General features: G+C 57.4%; 1 protein-coding gene across 1 annotated transcript in view; it reads left to right on the forward strand.

The window, feature by feature from the left end:
• Positions 1 to 149: 149 nt before the first annotated feature.
• LOC119107341 (FERM domain-containing protein B) overlaps positions 150 to 14,934 on the forward strand; it is a 25,181-nt gene continuing 10,396 nt past the window's right edge. The window contains exons 1-3 of the mRNA XM_037230767.1: positions 150 to 344; positions 10,234 to 10,613; positions 10,932 to 11,037. Coding sequence (XP_037086662.1) covers positions 228 to 344; positions 10,234 to 10,613; positions 10,932 to 11,037 — 603 coding nt within the window. The 5' untranslated portion in view covers positions 150 to 227. The remainder of the gene's footprint in view (positions 345 to 10,233; positions 10,614 to 10,931; positions 11,038 to 14,934) is intronic.

A 14,934-nucleotide genomic window follows, 5' to 3' on the forward strand; every position in this document is an offset into this window, starting at 1 on the left:
CCCGCAGCGCGGAGCTGCAGCCGGCGCCGGTGCCGCGCGCCGCCCTGTCACGTGACCGGCCTCGCGCGCCCCTGGCGGCGGCCGGCGACGGTTGGGCGCCGGGCCGCGGCCGCCTGTCGGCGTACTTCATCCGCGACACGGGCGTGATCCTGAGCGGAGGGCGCGCCGAACCAGCCCGGCCCGCGGCGGCGCGCGCGCACGAGAAGCCGACCGCGCTGGCTGCCCGCATGGCGACGGAGCGGCCGCCGCCGGCCGAGGCGGACGCCGCGGCTGAGGAGACCGACAGCGACGCCGTCGGCAGGCACACCTCCTCCAACACGTCCACGCTATCGTCCTCCAACCTGGTGAGCTCGCACCGCGCCGATGACGCCTCGCGTCCGGCATTGCACCGCGACGTTACGTCATCCGCTTTACTGATCGTTTGCGGCATACGCCTATGCAGATGGCAGGTGCGAGCGTGTGGTGCCTGCACGGCCGCATCCTCGGGAGAGGGCGCTGCGCACGTGACGAGCACCGGCGCGAATGATTCCGCCGGGCCTGTCGGTGCGCAGCGTGCACGCTCACGCCGGTCGTGTAATGCCGCGACCGGCGGCCGGCCGTGTAATCCCGCGGCCGGCACGTGAGGCGCGGACGAGCTGCGTCACTCAGTCGGAATATTAAGCGGCACCCGGGCCTTACATGGCCTAATGGCCGGAGGCCGCGCTCCAGCCCCATTCACCCTCCCGCCGCCTGCACGCAAGCGAAGCGCGGCTGCAGCAGTCCCGGCTGCGCGATCCCGCCTGTTCCGCGCAGCTCTGTCTGGCGCGGACAGAGACGTCTCAATGGTGTCTCTGTTTTGTCTGTGTGTTGTATCTGTCTTATTTCTGCTTTCTCTCCGCTTTGTCTCTGTTTTGACTCTGATTTGTCTCTGCCATATCTGGGTGGTCTGTTGCCGCCTTTCGTTCGCTGCCGGTAGGCTACCCACGCTCCGGTGTTGTTTTTTTTTTTTGCAGCCTATGGTCAGTATGTGAAGATAGTTTGGATTGTTACTGCATGCGTATCTTATCCGGGAAGGATACCCGGCTCTGACATAACGCGTTCAGTTCAGCATATGTCAGCGATTTTCGTGATCGTCTTCTCACGCTCTGTATCCGGATCCTTCTCTTAAGCTCAAGCATAGGTGGAATTTGGGTGCCAGTGATGTCCGGTTCGATGTCACCTACTTGTTTTACGGTACAAATTTACAGCACAAGTTGTAACGGATATCACCCATTCATTCCCTCGTCCGCTCCCATTCGTTCCATGAATAGTTCATGGGATAGACGGTGGGATGGGATCGCCTCCCTCACGAGTCGGCTAGGAGGCGGGAAGCCGCACCCGCCGCTGCCTCATATGGCACCATGGTGGGCTGGGCGAGCATTCTGTGTGGGCGGCCAACGCTCGGTTTGGCTGGCAGTTTGCCAAGACTACCACAAACGGCTGGTGGTATAGGCCCGGATTAGCGCTGCGTGGGTGGCCGGATGGGCGGTGGGCCGTGTGCAGCGGTGGTGGGCCGTATGCAGTGGCGGTGGGCCGTATGCAGCGGTGGTGGGCCGTATGCAGCGGCGGTGGGCCGTGTGCAGGGGGGCCGTGTGCAGCGGCGGTGGGCCGTGTGCAGCGGTGGTGGGCCGTGTGTAGCGCCGGTGGGTCGTGAGCAGGGGAGCCGTGTGCAGCGGCGGTGGGTCGTGTGCAGCGGTGGTAGGCGTGCCTCGCCTGCCGCTGGCCGCGGAGCTGATGACTCAGGTCCGGGTTGGCGGCGTGGGCCCGAGCCGGTCAGCGGCGCGCCGCCGATCTGCCCGCTATCGGCGGCATCAGAGGACGGGCGGGCCGACCGCTGCCAGTCACGTCATCCGGGCCCAGTGCAGCGTCTCAGCTCGGGCTCAACTCGTTTCCGCCCACAGGTCGTGCATCGGACTGTGTCGTCACAGACCCGAGCGGCCGCCACGCCTCACTCACCATGTCGCCCGCCGCAAGGAGATGTGCTGAACTGTCCTGAGCTGTGCCGTCCTGAACATGGCTGGTGTGAGCTGTGACGTCCTGAACACGGCCTGTGTGAGCTGTGCCGTCCTGAACACGGCCGGTGTGAGCTGTGCCGTCCTGAACCCGGCCGGTGTGAGCTATGCCGTCCTGGACCCGGCCGGTGTGAGCTATGCCGTCCTGAACACGACGCGATGCGACCAGACTTGCCGTTTCTTGTTTTTTTAGTTGGTTCAGGATGGTTGCCTCACTTTTTCCACCCGCAAATTGGGACAGAGGATGGGTGGTGCCACAGGTGCGTTTCTTTGACCCAAACAGCTATGCTGTCCACCTCCGCCACCAACACCTTTACTTCTGTGAAAGCATTTCGTAACAGCGCGTAACTAACGTGCAGAAACATCTTTGCAGTAAATCATAAAGAACATCCGGCGTCCGCTGCCGGCGCATACAATGATAAGGTCATAAATTTACCGTCCATTCGTCACGACCGGTTTTCCGCGCCCACCCTTGAGTACATATACACCAACGCGGATTCCTTTCACACCTATTCATACCGGTGCAAACTGGACAGTTTGGCTGCGGCGATGCCGGCCGCAGTCCTGGCCACCTGCGCTGGGTGCCGGGGCCAGGCACGTGACCTGCGGGGGCCGGCCCTGGACCAAGGACGCATAATTCTGACGTCACCGGCGCGCCAGCCGAGTGCAGCTCGTGGGGGCGGCGCACCACCTGGCCTGGTCACGTGCTCCCCCCCCCCCCCCCCGGATCACGCTCGCTTGTGGCGTTCATCGTCGCCGGTCATGTGGTGGCCGCGGCTGGCTCGACGTGTCTGTCGTTGAGATGTTTCTTTTGCTCGCTTCGTCGCCTCGCTTGTCTTGGCTCGCTGCTACTCATTGTTTGCATTCCACTAGCCTCGTGTTTAGCTTTGTTTTCGGCTGTGTGCGTAAGTCTTATCTGAATTGGTTTAGTGCGTTATGTTCACCGATTGGATTCCTCCTTCGTCTTGAATTACGTCTCGGTGTCGCTTTCGTGGTCCAGTTCCGTCACCGTCTCACTCGCTGTCTCAATTGCCGTCTTCATCGACAGTACCTTACAGTCAGGGCATTCAGTCGTCCGTATCTGAAAAACATGATTGTTTGGACACGGACATGACGTATGGAAATGTGATGTATGCATGCATATCTCTAATCTGAGTGCACTTTATACCCATGAGTCATGATATGTGTACATTTGCGTGCATCACTCATGATGCCATTGACATAGAGTATTGAGGTGTTGCATGAGCGGAGGCTGTTTAGCGCCTTTCAATGATTCTGCGGTGTTGGCAGTCTTCGACATCGGCAAATAACTTGGTGTGGCGGGTGCAGCAGCTGTGCTGGCGGCTTCCATCAAATTTTGCATACTTTTCCTATTTCTACAATGGCAAATGTTCATTTCAGCAAGCAGCGCTATCACGCCTCAATTTTTGTCGCACTTTCCACCAGTTCTCACAAGCGAGATGGAATTTGCATTTCCCGTCCTGGTGCTAAGGCTAGCAGGACATGAAAAAAGTGACAAAGCTGCTGCTCAATGCATCAACAAGCGATTGCTTTGGGGCTTCGCAATGGCGAGAGGTAGGTCGAACGGTCGTATGTCCAACCTGCCCAAGGTCGGCCGAAGCCTCAGTGTATGAAATTTAGGACTGTTTTCACAGATGGTCGTTTTGAGGACGCTTTTAAACGGTGAGATGGCGAAATTGCAACTTTTTTACCACGTCCGCTGTTCCTTAATACTTTATTTTACACAACTTTCACTGCTGCTTCTGCTTTTGACTGCTTTCACGCGTCATTTTAACATTACGCAAAGGCGGACACAAAGTCGATTACAATACCGCGCTAGATAACCAGGAAGATCCCTGTCGCGGCGTGGGGCCGGCGACGTGTTAATTGGTGTACGATCATCATGCCTTTATCATGATGGTAACATGCCACTCCATGAAGGCCGTTGCCATTTGAACTCCACGCACCTGGATGTTATCCACGGGCGAGCGGCGTGCGTCTGAACACCGTATTTCTTGACTTCAGCAGTGATAAGTGCAATGATGTGTCGCGTTCACTTAAAGGCTTACAACTGGTGTTGCCTGGACATTGGCTGGCTTTGGGCCGGGAAAACCCAGCTGATTTTGATTGACAATATCAATGGACGTAGCGTGGTTACAGTGGTGACGACCGTGACCAAAGTATGGTTACAGCGGTGACGACCGTGACCAAAGTATGGTTACAGCGGTGACGACCGTGACCAAAGTATGGTTACAGCGGTGACGACCGTGACCAAAGTATGGTTACAGTGGTGACGACCGTGACCAAAGTATGGTTACAGCGGTGACGACCGTGACCAAAGTATGGTTACAGCGGTGACGACCGTGACCAAAGTATCGGAGAGAAACGGAAATGCCTTGACTGGAAATTGGTCACAGCGAATTAAACTACATGCTTGTGTAACCTTCATTGTCTGATGCCTCTCCGTTGAGGTCACGACGTATTTTATCCGAGGACGGTTTCGGAGGGGCGGCATAGACTGTCTTCTGGCATGCCACCGTTGGGTGCATGGGTGCGGCGCTGGAAGCGTGGCGGATTCTTAATAATCTGTACGCGGTACTTTTACTAACACAATGATTTTGTGTATTTATCTACTCTTGTTACAGAGGTCTGATATTAATCCGTAAAGACGACCCAGATTGGGCAGGTCTATGGTTAGCGGTTGATTATGCGCGCTGGCGCAGCACATGGACCCATACTTAGCAGTCATCCTCCATTTCCATCGCCCCAATGTGTTGGACTCCCATCGCTGCGACAGCAAATCGTCGCCACTAGTAACATTACGGTTAGCGCCGTCGCTGCGTGTGACTGTCACCACTTGTATTTGATTTCGACCTGAGATGTCCGGCCTTTTATAGTCGCAAGTTTTGCGCCATCCATGTAAAGTGAGTGAAGAAAGTTTTTTTCTTATCACAGAAACGCAGGAAAATCAGGGGTTTGAACAGCCCGCTCGAGAATGCATGACAATCTATAACGCATTTAGTTGAAAAGCATAAGATGTATGTCGCTGCGGACGACATGAGACTGCCATTCGCAGTGGCACAGACAATGAACTTTTGAACGCGTGACGGCTGGGACGGGCCGCTCGAGTTCAAAGGTTGGCTTATGTTTTATGCTAGACTCGCCTGGCCTGCAGTCGTGATCGGAAGCTACCCACAGAGTCGGAAAAGGCAATGCGGTGTCATTTATGGGGCCAGTAAATCAACCAGTGGCTTCACAAAACACAATATAGACCTAAGTTGCAGGCATTTTTCTGAAGAGTATCGCTATTGATGGAAAACATAGAACTCGGTCTGTTTCATACGGGTGCCGTACTGTAGCCGGCGGCCCTACAGCCAAAAACGTACTGCAACTGTACTGTATGGGGCTAACTGGTACTGCAACTGTACTGTATGAGGCTAACTGGTACTGCAACTGTACTGTATGGCGCTGTACCAGAAAACGCCACCTTTTGAACCGTCATCTTAACATGTAAGCATCACAACTTTGTGAATGACTACCGTTACGTGTTTGCGGAGAAGTAGCAAGTAACGATGTAGTTCTGGCACCACGGCGAGATCGAACTGGATCAGACAGGGCGGAGGAGCGGCAGTCCACGGCGTGCTTACGAGAGCGGGGACTTTTCAGCTTGTGTCGGACAAACACGGTCTGTTTGTATCCAGTCTCGGGTGCCAGCCAAGAGCCATGTGAAACAGCTGTTAGACCTGTTTGGTGAAGGCAAGTGAGCAGTAAATAAACGGAAACTTCGGCCTTAATTAGCTCCAACAGAGGATCAATGGAGCGAAATGCCACGTGAAGACACACCGCCGCTAGGGCTTCTGTTAGTGTGTCAAATCAGCGGAAACAGAGCAAGCCCATCGATTGTAACCAGGGGCGGTTCTAGCGTCCGATTGTGGGAGGGTCCAAGGGCCGCGTTTGGGAAAAACTTGAGAGTTGGTGCCAGTTTCACTGAATCAAATCGAAACTGGTGAAAGTTTTGGAGATTTGCTCTAGGCATTCGCAGGGGCATAACCCCGTCGGTCCTCTTGGATCCGTCTCCGACTGTAGCACAGATCCGGCCTCGATTGCAGTAGAGGTCGCGCTTTACTGTAGCGCAGATGCGCCTTTGACTGTAGCAGTCTCAGGGACGCAACGTTCCTCTGCCGCCCGCGGTCCTGCTCCATTCGTGATTCGCACCGTGTTTGTATCGACGAGAACGGTATGCGGCCGACACCAAAACACAATTTCACTTTAACCACTATATCCACATAAGCCAGGTGACCTTGCGGTGGCGTCCCATCGACACGCATGCAGCCAGAGTCGCCCACATGCCTGATATTGGTGGACAACTGCCCTCCCTATGGATTCTGTTCCTTTCCCCAAAATACGTCCTAATCATTTACTTAAAGGGCGTACCTCCTTCACGTGACCTGCTGCATCATGCTCATTTGAGAACTGCTGTGCAATTTTGTACAACAAATATGGCCTTTACATGAACTCCGAAACTTGCGAAGTAAGACTTGACAGCTTTTAGTCGGTCTGACAATATTATTTGCCCCTGCCACCCTCATTTGGATGTATTTTTACTCTCCGATCCAAAAACCAAAAAAAATCCCCTCCAGTCGTTTGGACCCTCCGGCCCGAGCCGGTGTCAGCACGGCCCCAACATCCGGCCATCTGTCGGCCGCGGAGGACGCGGCCGACGCCGGGGTTCGCGTTAGAATAGCCGCCGCCGACGCCGCGCGGCTGGCGAATCCATCGCGGCGCGCCTCGTTGGCCCCGGCGCACCGGAACCGCGGCGGGCCGCGGCGGGCACGGCAGCGGCTCGACCGGCGGCCGGCGCGCGGCGCGCGCTTTATCGTCTCATCACATGGCATGTTTGATGTAACAGAAGAATGGCCGTCGACCACCGTCTAATTAGGGTCGCGCTCTGTTTGCCGTCCGTTGATTAGATAATCGACGGCACGGGCGGCGGTGGCCGCCGGCGGGGCGCACGTGCGCGGCCTGGCGCCCCGGCTGGCGGCGCTGGGACTGCCGCTGCCCTCGCCTCGACCGGCCGCCACGGAGGGGGTGTGCGCCGCCGGTTTTCATTACTGTGTCGGCGCTGGGCCCGGGTGACGGGGCGTCGGTGGTGGCTCGGCCGATCGCCTGGGTCCGCGGCCGGCTCGTCGGCTGCTCCGCCGGCCGGCCCCCAGGCCAGTGTCGGGGCGCGTAACCCGTGGTGCGGGTCGGCGCTCGTGCGGCTGGCGCTGTGTGACCCCCAGCTGCCGGCCCTCAGCGCTTTCAAGTGTGTTCAGTCGCTCCGTGCGCGCTGCCGGTCGGTCGCCGGCGCACCGAGCACCGCCCATGGCACTGCGGTGACGCACGCCGCTCGAGCCTCCTAGCCGGACGCCGGCTCGATAGGCGGCCCGCGGTCTGATCAGCCACTCGGCGCCGTCGCCGCCTGTTCGGCCGGCCGCCATTCGCGCTGTCGCCGTCGCCGCTCCACTTTCTCGGGACGGACGCGCTCGACGCACGTCACGGCGTCGCCGGACCGCCGACACGTCCGGCGCGTCCCGGGGCGCTGCCGGAGAGCGGCCGGCGCGCATTCTGTCACGTTCTGACCAGCGCTGCCGGGCCCGCCGGACCCGCCTGACCCGCTAGCCGCTGCTGGCTGACGCTGGCCGCGGAGGAGGGCGGCGCTGCCGAGCTGCTGTCGGCGGGGACAGAAGCACGGCGAACCGCAGGTTGGCTGAGGCGAGCGATGCGCTCAGTTCGTGCGTGACGTTTAACGAATAAGTAAGATATCAGGAAATATCAGGAAATTAAAGCAATGCGTGAATCGTGATTTTGACTCCTGACGTGGAGTCTCGATCGATGCCGGTAGGGTCTCAGGTCTTATTATCACCTCTACCATTTATTTCGCTCTTTGTCTTGCTCACTGGTCGTTAACTCTGCGGTACAGCTGTTTTTGTTGTTACCATCTCGTTTGGCTTCTCCTGAATTTCGGTTCCGTTCCGTACAGTTGCACTCATCAATTTGTCTGAGTGTCTATAGATAATTTTGCATTTGATAATCGTACTTACAGTAGGCAACCACGTCGCGCGATTGGTACGGCCAGTCGTGTAGCGTGATCGTCGCCAAATAGTTTGCTAATAACCCTGTAAGTTGTGCGATGCGTAGTGTGTGTGTGTAACCCACAAACGACCCGAGTAGTCTGCGCACCAAAGCGCAACCTCATATCCTCCCAGCTGTTCGCTGCCAGTCGGTGGACTCCACGGTGTCTTCAAACGGCCCGGTGCGCGGCACAGGCGGATGTCGCCACACGAAGGATTTAAGCTCGCCACCGCGCCGTTATCGTGCACACATCCTTCATTAGGCTGCGGCCGGTCCCCCATTGCCCTAATCTCCAGCCACAATCTGCAGATTATGCCATTATTGGAAAGCATAACAGGCGGCGCGTCGAGCCGATAGGGAACACAGATCTGATAGAGCCGATGGAGCCGATAGGGCTGGTCGGAATCACTCGATAGAACCAGCGACCCTGAGCTCTGTGTGCAGGCGAACTGCTCTTGGGCCCCTGGCCAGTTCACGACCTAGCGAGGTCATGCCATCGTGTTCCTTTCGCATTGATTTGTGTCGGTCGTTTCGTCGACCTGCTCGGCTGCCGGGATGGCTTTAAGAACCCCGGCGTTTTCTAGCAGGCAGCAGCCGCCCCTGGCCCCGAAGCTGCGCGCCGGGTAAAATAACTGCGTACATATGAACGCGAGTCCGCGGGTTATCCGCCAAGTCACATGGTGCAACCCTATGGCCTTGTTTTATGATTCTTTTAATGACCGCTCGTTCCCACATATGTGACGTAGCAACGCATGGCAGCAGCAGGATAGCATGCTTTCTGTCACACCACGTCATACCACCGATATGTCTGCGCTGCAGATGCTACGGAAAAGCAGGGTTATGCGTAAAACACATGACGGCCACATAGTGGCGCTTCCTGGTACCGCCGGAGGCTGCTCCTGTTCGCACCTCCTGATACCGCCGGAGACCTCCTGTTTGCATCTCCTGGTACTGCCGGAGGCTGCTTTTGTTCGCACCCCTTAGTACAGCCGGAGACTGCTCCTGTTTGCATCTCCTGGTACCTCCTGATAGGCGCGGCGGCCTGCTCCGCTGGTGTCTTACGACAAGAGCTCCATGTAGCGCAGCGACGGGATTGCACATCATATCCGGTGATTGCAGGTGATTGTGCCACACGAGAACCGTTGAAACACTTAAAATATGGATGCTCTACTTGATGATAGAAATTGTTCTGGATTTCAGGACTAATTGTGGATATGTCGATGCGCCGGCAGCGCTGATATTTACCCAGGCGGTGAATATCACATGGGGGTGTAATCTGGCGTTATAATGCAGCAGTGGTGAAACCTGAGACAAAAACAGTGCTTAGAGTCGAAGTCGAGGTGACCCCAGGGCTGATATTTATTTCTGGTTGAAGCTGTCAAGAACGACAGTCGCACCATCCTGGGCACTGCCGCTCTCAGTGGCACCCTGAGCTTAGCTGTATAGCTGAACTAAGCCAAGACTTCTCCAAAATGTTGTGCGTTTTGGGCGTGAGAGCATTAGCGGTGCGGATGTTGCGGTGTTTATAATCGGGACTTGCAAGCGACGCGTGTGTCAGCGGTGTGCAGCGGTGTCTGACGAGGCCCACAATAGACCAAGACCAAGCTGACGGTGAAGGCGACCCGTAAACCTCTGTTATGTGACGCGGCCCGGGCGCGCGGCCTGCTGGGCACCTCACAGGTCGAGCCCCCCCCCCTTCCCCTCCCCCGCGGCCGGCCTCGCGCCGACGTCCGGGCGACCGGCACGGGGGCGGGGATCCTCTCAGCCCCGTGTGGCCTGGGCGGAGCAGCATGACGGCACACAGTAGCGGGCCGGCAGGGCTGGCCGCTGCACACAGACCGCCTGAGCACTCGCGCCGGTGGCACGCAGCAGTGTGACGAGGGTGGGGAGTCGCAGCAGCGGCGTGCCGTCCGATGTGCGTTATAACACCTGCGCGTTATCCCTCCATCGGCGGACGGTGGCTGGCTGTTGGCTGCTGGGGCGCCAGCTGCACGCCGTATCATTGTGCGTCGCCGCGACGCCTGTGTACTCGCTATATGTCGCCTCCGAGGGCTTCCGCTGCCGACCTGACATGGCCTTCCTCCGACAGCGACCGGACGAGCTGTCCGACTTCCTCCACCGCGTGGAGACGAGCATACTGAGCGGCCAGCACCGCTCCGGCTCCGGCTCCGGCTCCGGCTCCGGCTCCGGCTCCGGCTCCGGCTCCGGCCACGGCCCCGGCTCCGTGTCAGGTTCGGCCGGCTCTGGCCCGGCCTCCCCGACACCGGACGGCACGCGTTCGGTGTCTCCTGCGCCGGAGCGGTCGCGCTCGGTGGCCACCCAGACGAGCCCGGCCTCCTCCAGCGCGTCCTCCTGGTCGGACCTGAGCGAGCGAGCGCCGCCCGAGCACGCGGCAAACCCTGCCGACCGGCCTGAACGTGTCGCTGGCCCGCCTGGTACGCGCGAGGCCACCACCTCCATGTCGCGGCGGCCGGCGCGGCGTCTGCTGCGCGCCCGCTCCGAGGAGCCGGGCGAGCCGTCCGCCCCCGGCTCCGCGGCCCTCCACTGGCAGAGCGCCGAGCAGATGCACCGCCTGGCCGAGGACGGCAGCGTGGCCGGCGGCATGCGGCGACCGCTGGCGCTGCAGCTGGTGGAGCCGGCGCGGACGCGGCAGCGCTGCGGCCGGCGACCGCCGTCGCCGACCGTGTCGCCACTCAGCACTCCTGGCGATGAGCGGCTGCCGCCGCTGGCCGCCGACGACAAGCCGCCGCTGGCCACCGCCGGGCGGCAGCACCTGCGCCGCCGCAGTTCGCACCTTTACCTGGAGATGGCAGCACGCATGTCGTGTTCGGAGCCGACGCTGGATAAGCCGGCCGCCGGGCCGCAGCGAGTGCTGCAGAGCGACTTCAACAAGGTGAGACGGCAGGGTTGCTGGCTTCAGCTCCGGAGCTGCTGGCTCCAGCTCCGGAGCTGCTGGCTCTGGCACAAACCGTTGTAGACGGGTTGTTATGCTCGATGCTTAATAGTGGCACATGTTTGCGTTCCATGCATTAAAGATGCGTTAGTCTCTTGTCATTTTACCATTTGTAATTTTTGGTATTGCTTTTAGTTCATTATTTCTAATTTCGTCGGGTGTCGTGCTCATGGGCTCGAGGTATGGCTCCTCTGGCTGGAGCAAGTAACTTAAATTGGATATGGTTGTTTGATCAGACCGGTTTTGGTTTCAAAATTTCCTATTCTCAATAATTACGCCACTTTTCGGTATATGAATGGCATAGGGGTGGAACAAAAAAGTGTGGCCACCGATTGGGAACCAAAATTCTAACGAAACTTTCGTTAGTACCTTTTTCATGTGACCAGACCATGGTAGCACCAATTCAGCATGTGGAGTGCTGGTGGCTGTGGTTTTACCGCTCCTGTTCTTCTGTAGTTTGGCTTGTTCTGCCGTTACAATCAAAAATTTTGATGTCTATTTGGGCTAATGCCACTAGTGGACGGGGAAGGCTGATACACTCTTTGTTGATTCACCATTGGGGCGTTCTTAACGACTACGTGAAACACTTACCATAAGCAGCAAGTTTGAGCGTTGCAACCCCCCCCCCCCCCCCCATGAAATCGCAGCACTGTCACCACGGGAACGCGACGAACGGCCGCTGACGTCCGCAGTCCTCATGCGGGAGGCCGACGGCCAGGCGCTGACGTCCGCAGTCCTCACGCGGGAGGCCGACGGCCGGGCGCTGACGTCCGTAGTCCTCACGCGGAAGGCCAACGGCCGGGCGCTGACGTCCGCAGTCCTCACGCGGGAGGCCGACGGCCGGCGCTGACGTCCGTAGTCCTCACGGGGGGGCCGACGGCCGGCCGCTGACGTCCGCAGTCCTCACGCGGGAGGCCGACGGCCGGCGCTGACGTCCGCAGTCCTCACGGGAGGCCACGGCCGGCCGTGACGTCCGTAGTCCTCACGCGGGGGGGGGGGCCGACGGCCGGCCGCTGACGTCCGTAGTCCTCACAGGGAGGCCGACGGCCGGCCGCTGACGTCCGTAGTCCTCACGCGGGGGGCCGATGGCCGGGCGCTGACGTCCGTAGTCCCCCACGGGGGGCCGACGGCCGGCCGCTGACGCCCGTAGTCCTCACACGGGAGGCCGACGGCCGGCCGCTAACGTCCGCAGCCCTCACGCGGTAGGCACCGGTTTCAATCTTGTCGCGCCATGCCCCCGGGTATTTTTCATGCCGGCCGGAGTAGCCGTCACTCCGTGACGGTTGCAGAGCTGCGCGCCCGCTGAAAATGGTCCGCATCTTCAGGTGAACGGGAAGCACGCCGTCCGAAAGCGCAGCACTCGGTGATCACAGATATGCGTGTCATTTGAAAAAGTGTGGGGATGTTTTTTTCGAAATTGCGTATGTGGTTTGTGTTGTGCATTATATTAACTATGTAACATCCCATGCATCTGTGCCATGCTTTGGTGTTTTGGTGCGCTCTGATTATAGCTTGTAATTGACCACTGGATTATTGGTCACACAGGCCCTTGTTCTTTTTTCAACTCATTTTAAGCTGTGGGCGTGGTTTTTCCACTGTCTGGTTGCAATTCATCTACCCAAGGGATGAAAAATAACCGTTTCAAAGTAGCAGGTGCCAACTAAGTCAAGTCTGTACGCCAATTTCCATTCACGTGTGCGCACCAAGGCAATACACTGTTTGCCAACCCAAGGGTCGCTTTACTGTGGACGCGGCGGCTGGTCGCAAATCCCTTGTACTTTTCCTCGGCGGACGTGTAAAAACTTATCAAATGCTATAATGTCTGTATGCGCGATGCGGTCAAAGGGACGTAAGGGTCGCATTTTGCGGGCCCACAAGGTCGTCGAGGGCGCATTGAAGTCGGGCCTCTCGCCTCAGGTTTCGTTGTGACTATTTTCATTTGCGTTAGGTCAATTGCTAGTTGTCCTGGTTTTACGGAATTCTGCATTTGTATTACACGTTATCTAGCACGTCGAGAGGTATGGCGCATCTGGGGTCCTCTGGCATCTCACATGCGATGCCTGGTTTTGACGGCGCTTATTCGTGTCAGCGGAACTACCTATGTAAAATTGTCATGGTCTCTTGTCAAAGGCTTAAAACTACCATTGATTTTCAAAACCGGGGTAACGCCATTTTTAAAGCATTTCATTAAAGCGCAAGGTATGGCAGTTAATATGTGAAGAAACAACATATTTGGTTCCTTGGTGCAAGCGTGGACCATGGCTCTACCTCTGATATCTCAAATATTTTTATAACGCCGTGCGTAGCATGACACAAGAGGTCTATTCTTGTTTTCTGAGAAAGCTAGGTTGCTCCTAGCACTGTTTGCGACACGAAATGGCATGCTCCCTTGCAGTGCACCATGTGGAATAAGACCCCTTTTTGATGGTACCAAAAACAAAGTTCCTAATTTAAGTGACCTATTCAACTTCTGTATTTGTTATATCTTGTGTATTTATTAAATACTGTGTATTTGCTACCAAATCGATTGAATTCAGGTTCCGAGTGCAATGCGGTTCTTTAGACATTGCAGTCGGTCAAGCGTCCATGTTCGTAGTGGACATCACTAATGAACTAATTAATTATTCCAGAGCTTTTATATCGTGCGTCATTGTGTGGTATAGAGCACTGCGGTGACATCCTTTGGGAGAAGTGCGCTACTTAATGTTTTAGTTTATGCTTACGTGAATCATTGAAGTATGTCGCTGTAAAGGAGTCCTCGACACTTCTGCTGTGGCCGCGCTGGTCCGGTCGGTTGACGCCATATTGCTTCGTTCTGTTTCAGAGTACCTCAAGCGCTACCCGATCATTCTCAGCCAAGCAGCTGGCAGGTTAGTCCGCTTTGCTTTGGTGGATACACTCGCGCCAGTTCCCGAAGATACCCAATGTTACGCATTTCTTTGTTGGCGAATACGCCGTTCTTGACGGCGCGACGCCAGTGTCCCTGGCACGATATGCCTTGGGTACTGGGCCGCAACCAGCCCACTGCTTGGCGACCGCTGATGTACGCCTCAGAAACACAGCCCTCCCTTATGTGCAGCCAGTGATGCGCTTACGGGGCGCGGCGCTGTCACGTGCACAACCACCCTCCTTCGCTTCCGGAGATTGGCAGTAATTATCGGGAGCTACGTCATGCAGATGGCTGAACAGCGTTCACCTTTCGCCAGCCTCCTGCCGTGAGCGCGGCTCGGATGGCACGTGTCCTTGCCCAGTCAGGCACGCGCGTGACGTGCAGGGACGCCGCACATGTGCACGTGCCACGCACCTCTTGGAATCGGCAGCGTCTTCCTGCAGTGGCATTTTATGCATTATCTTGCATTTGTAGAGCATCCTGGCTCCACCGATAGACTGGTGGAAAAACCAGTGCGATGCACATTGGTTTTTGGTCACGATGAATTTTATATTCCGTGCTGCCGCCAGCCTCCGACCGGCGACTAAAAAACGACCACGTGCGTCGCGCCTGCATATCAGCATGGAGGAAATTGGGAAATTGATATGCACTTCTTTTGATGTGTGTGTTACATAAGGCTGCCAATACGCAGGCCCGAAGAGAGAGCCGTGCAACGCAGGACGAGAGAGCGAATCTAGAGAGAGAGAGAGAGAGAGGAGAGAGGAAGATAAGAGAGAGATAAGAGAGAGAGAGAGAGAGAGAGAGAGAGAGAGAGAGAGAGAGAGAGAGAGAGGAGAGAGAGAGAGAAGAGAGAGAGAGGAGAGGAGAGAGAGAGGAGAGAGAGAGGGGAGGGGGGGGGAGAGGGAGAGGGAGGGGGAGGGGGAGGGGAGAGGGGGGGGGGGGGGAGA

This window comes from Pollicipes pollicipes, unplaced genomic scaffold (genome assembly GCF_011947565.3).
Source record: "Pollicipes pollicipes isolate AB1234 unplaced genomic scaffold, Ppol_2.1 Scaffold_6686;HRSCAF=7923_pilon_pilon_pilon, whole genome shotgun sequence".
In the NCBI taxonomy this organism is placed as follows: domain Eukaryota; kingdom Metazoa; phylum Arthropoda; class Thecostraca; order Pollicipedomorpha; family Pollicipedidae; genus Pollicipes; species Pollicipes pollicipes.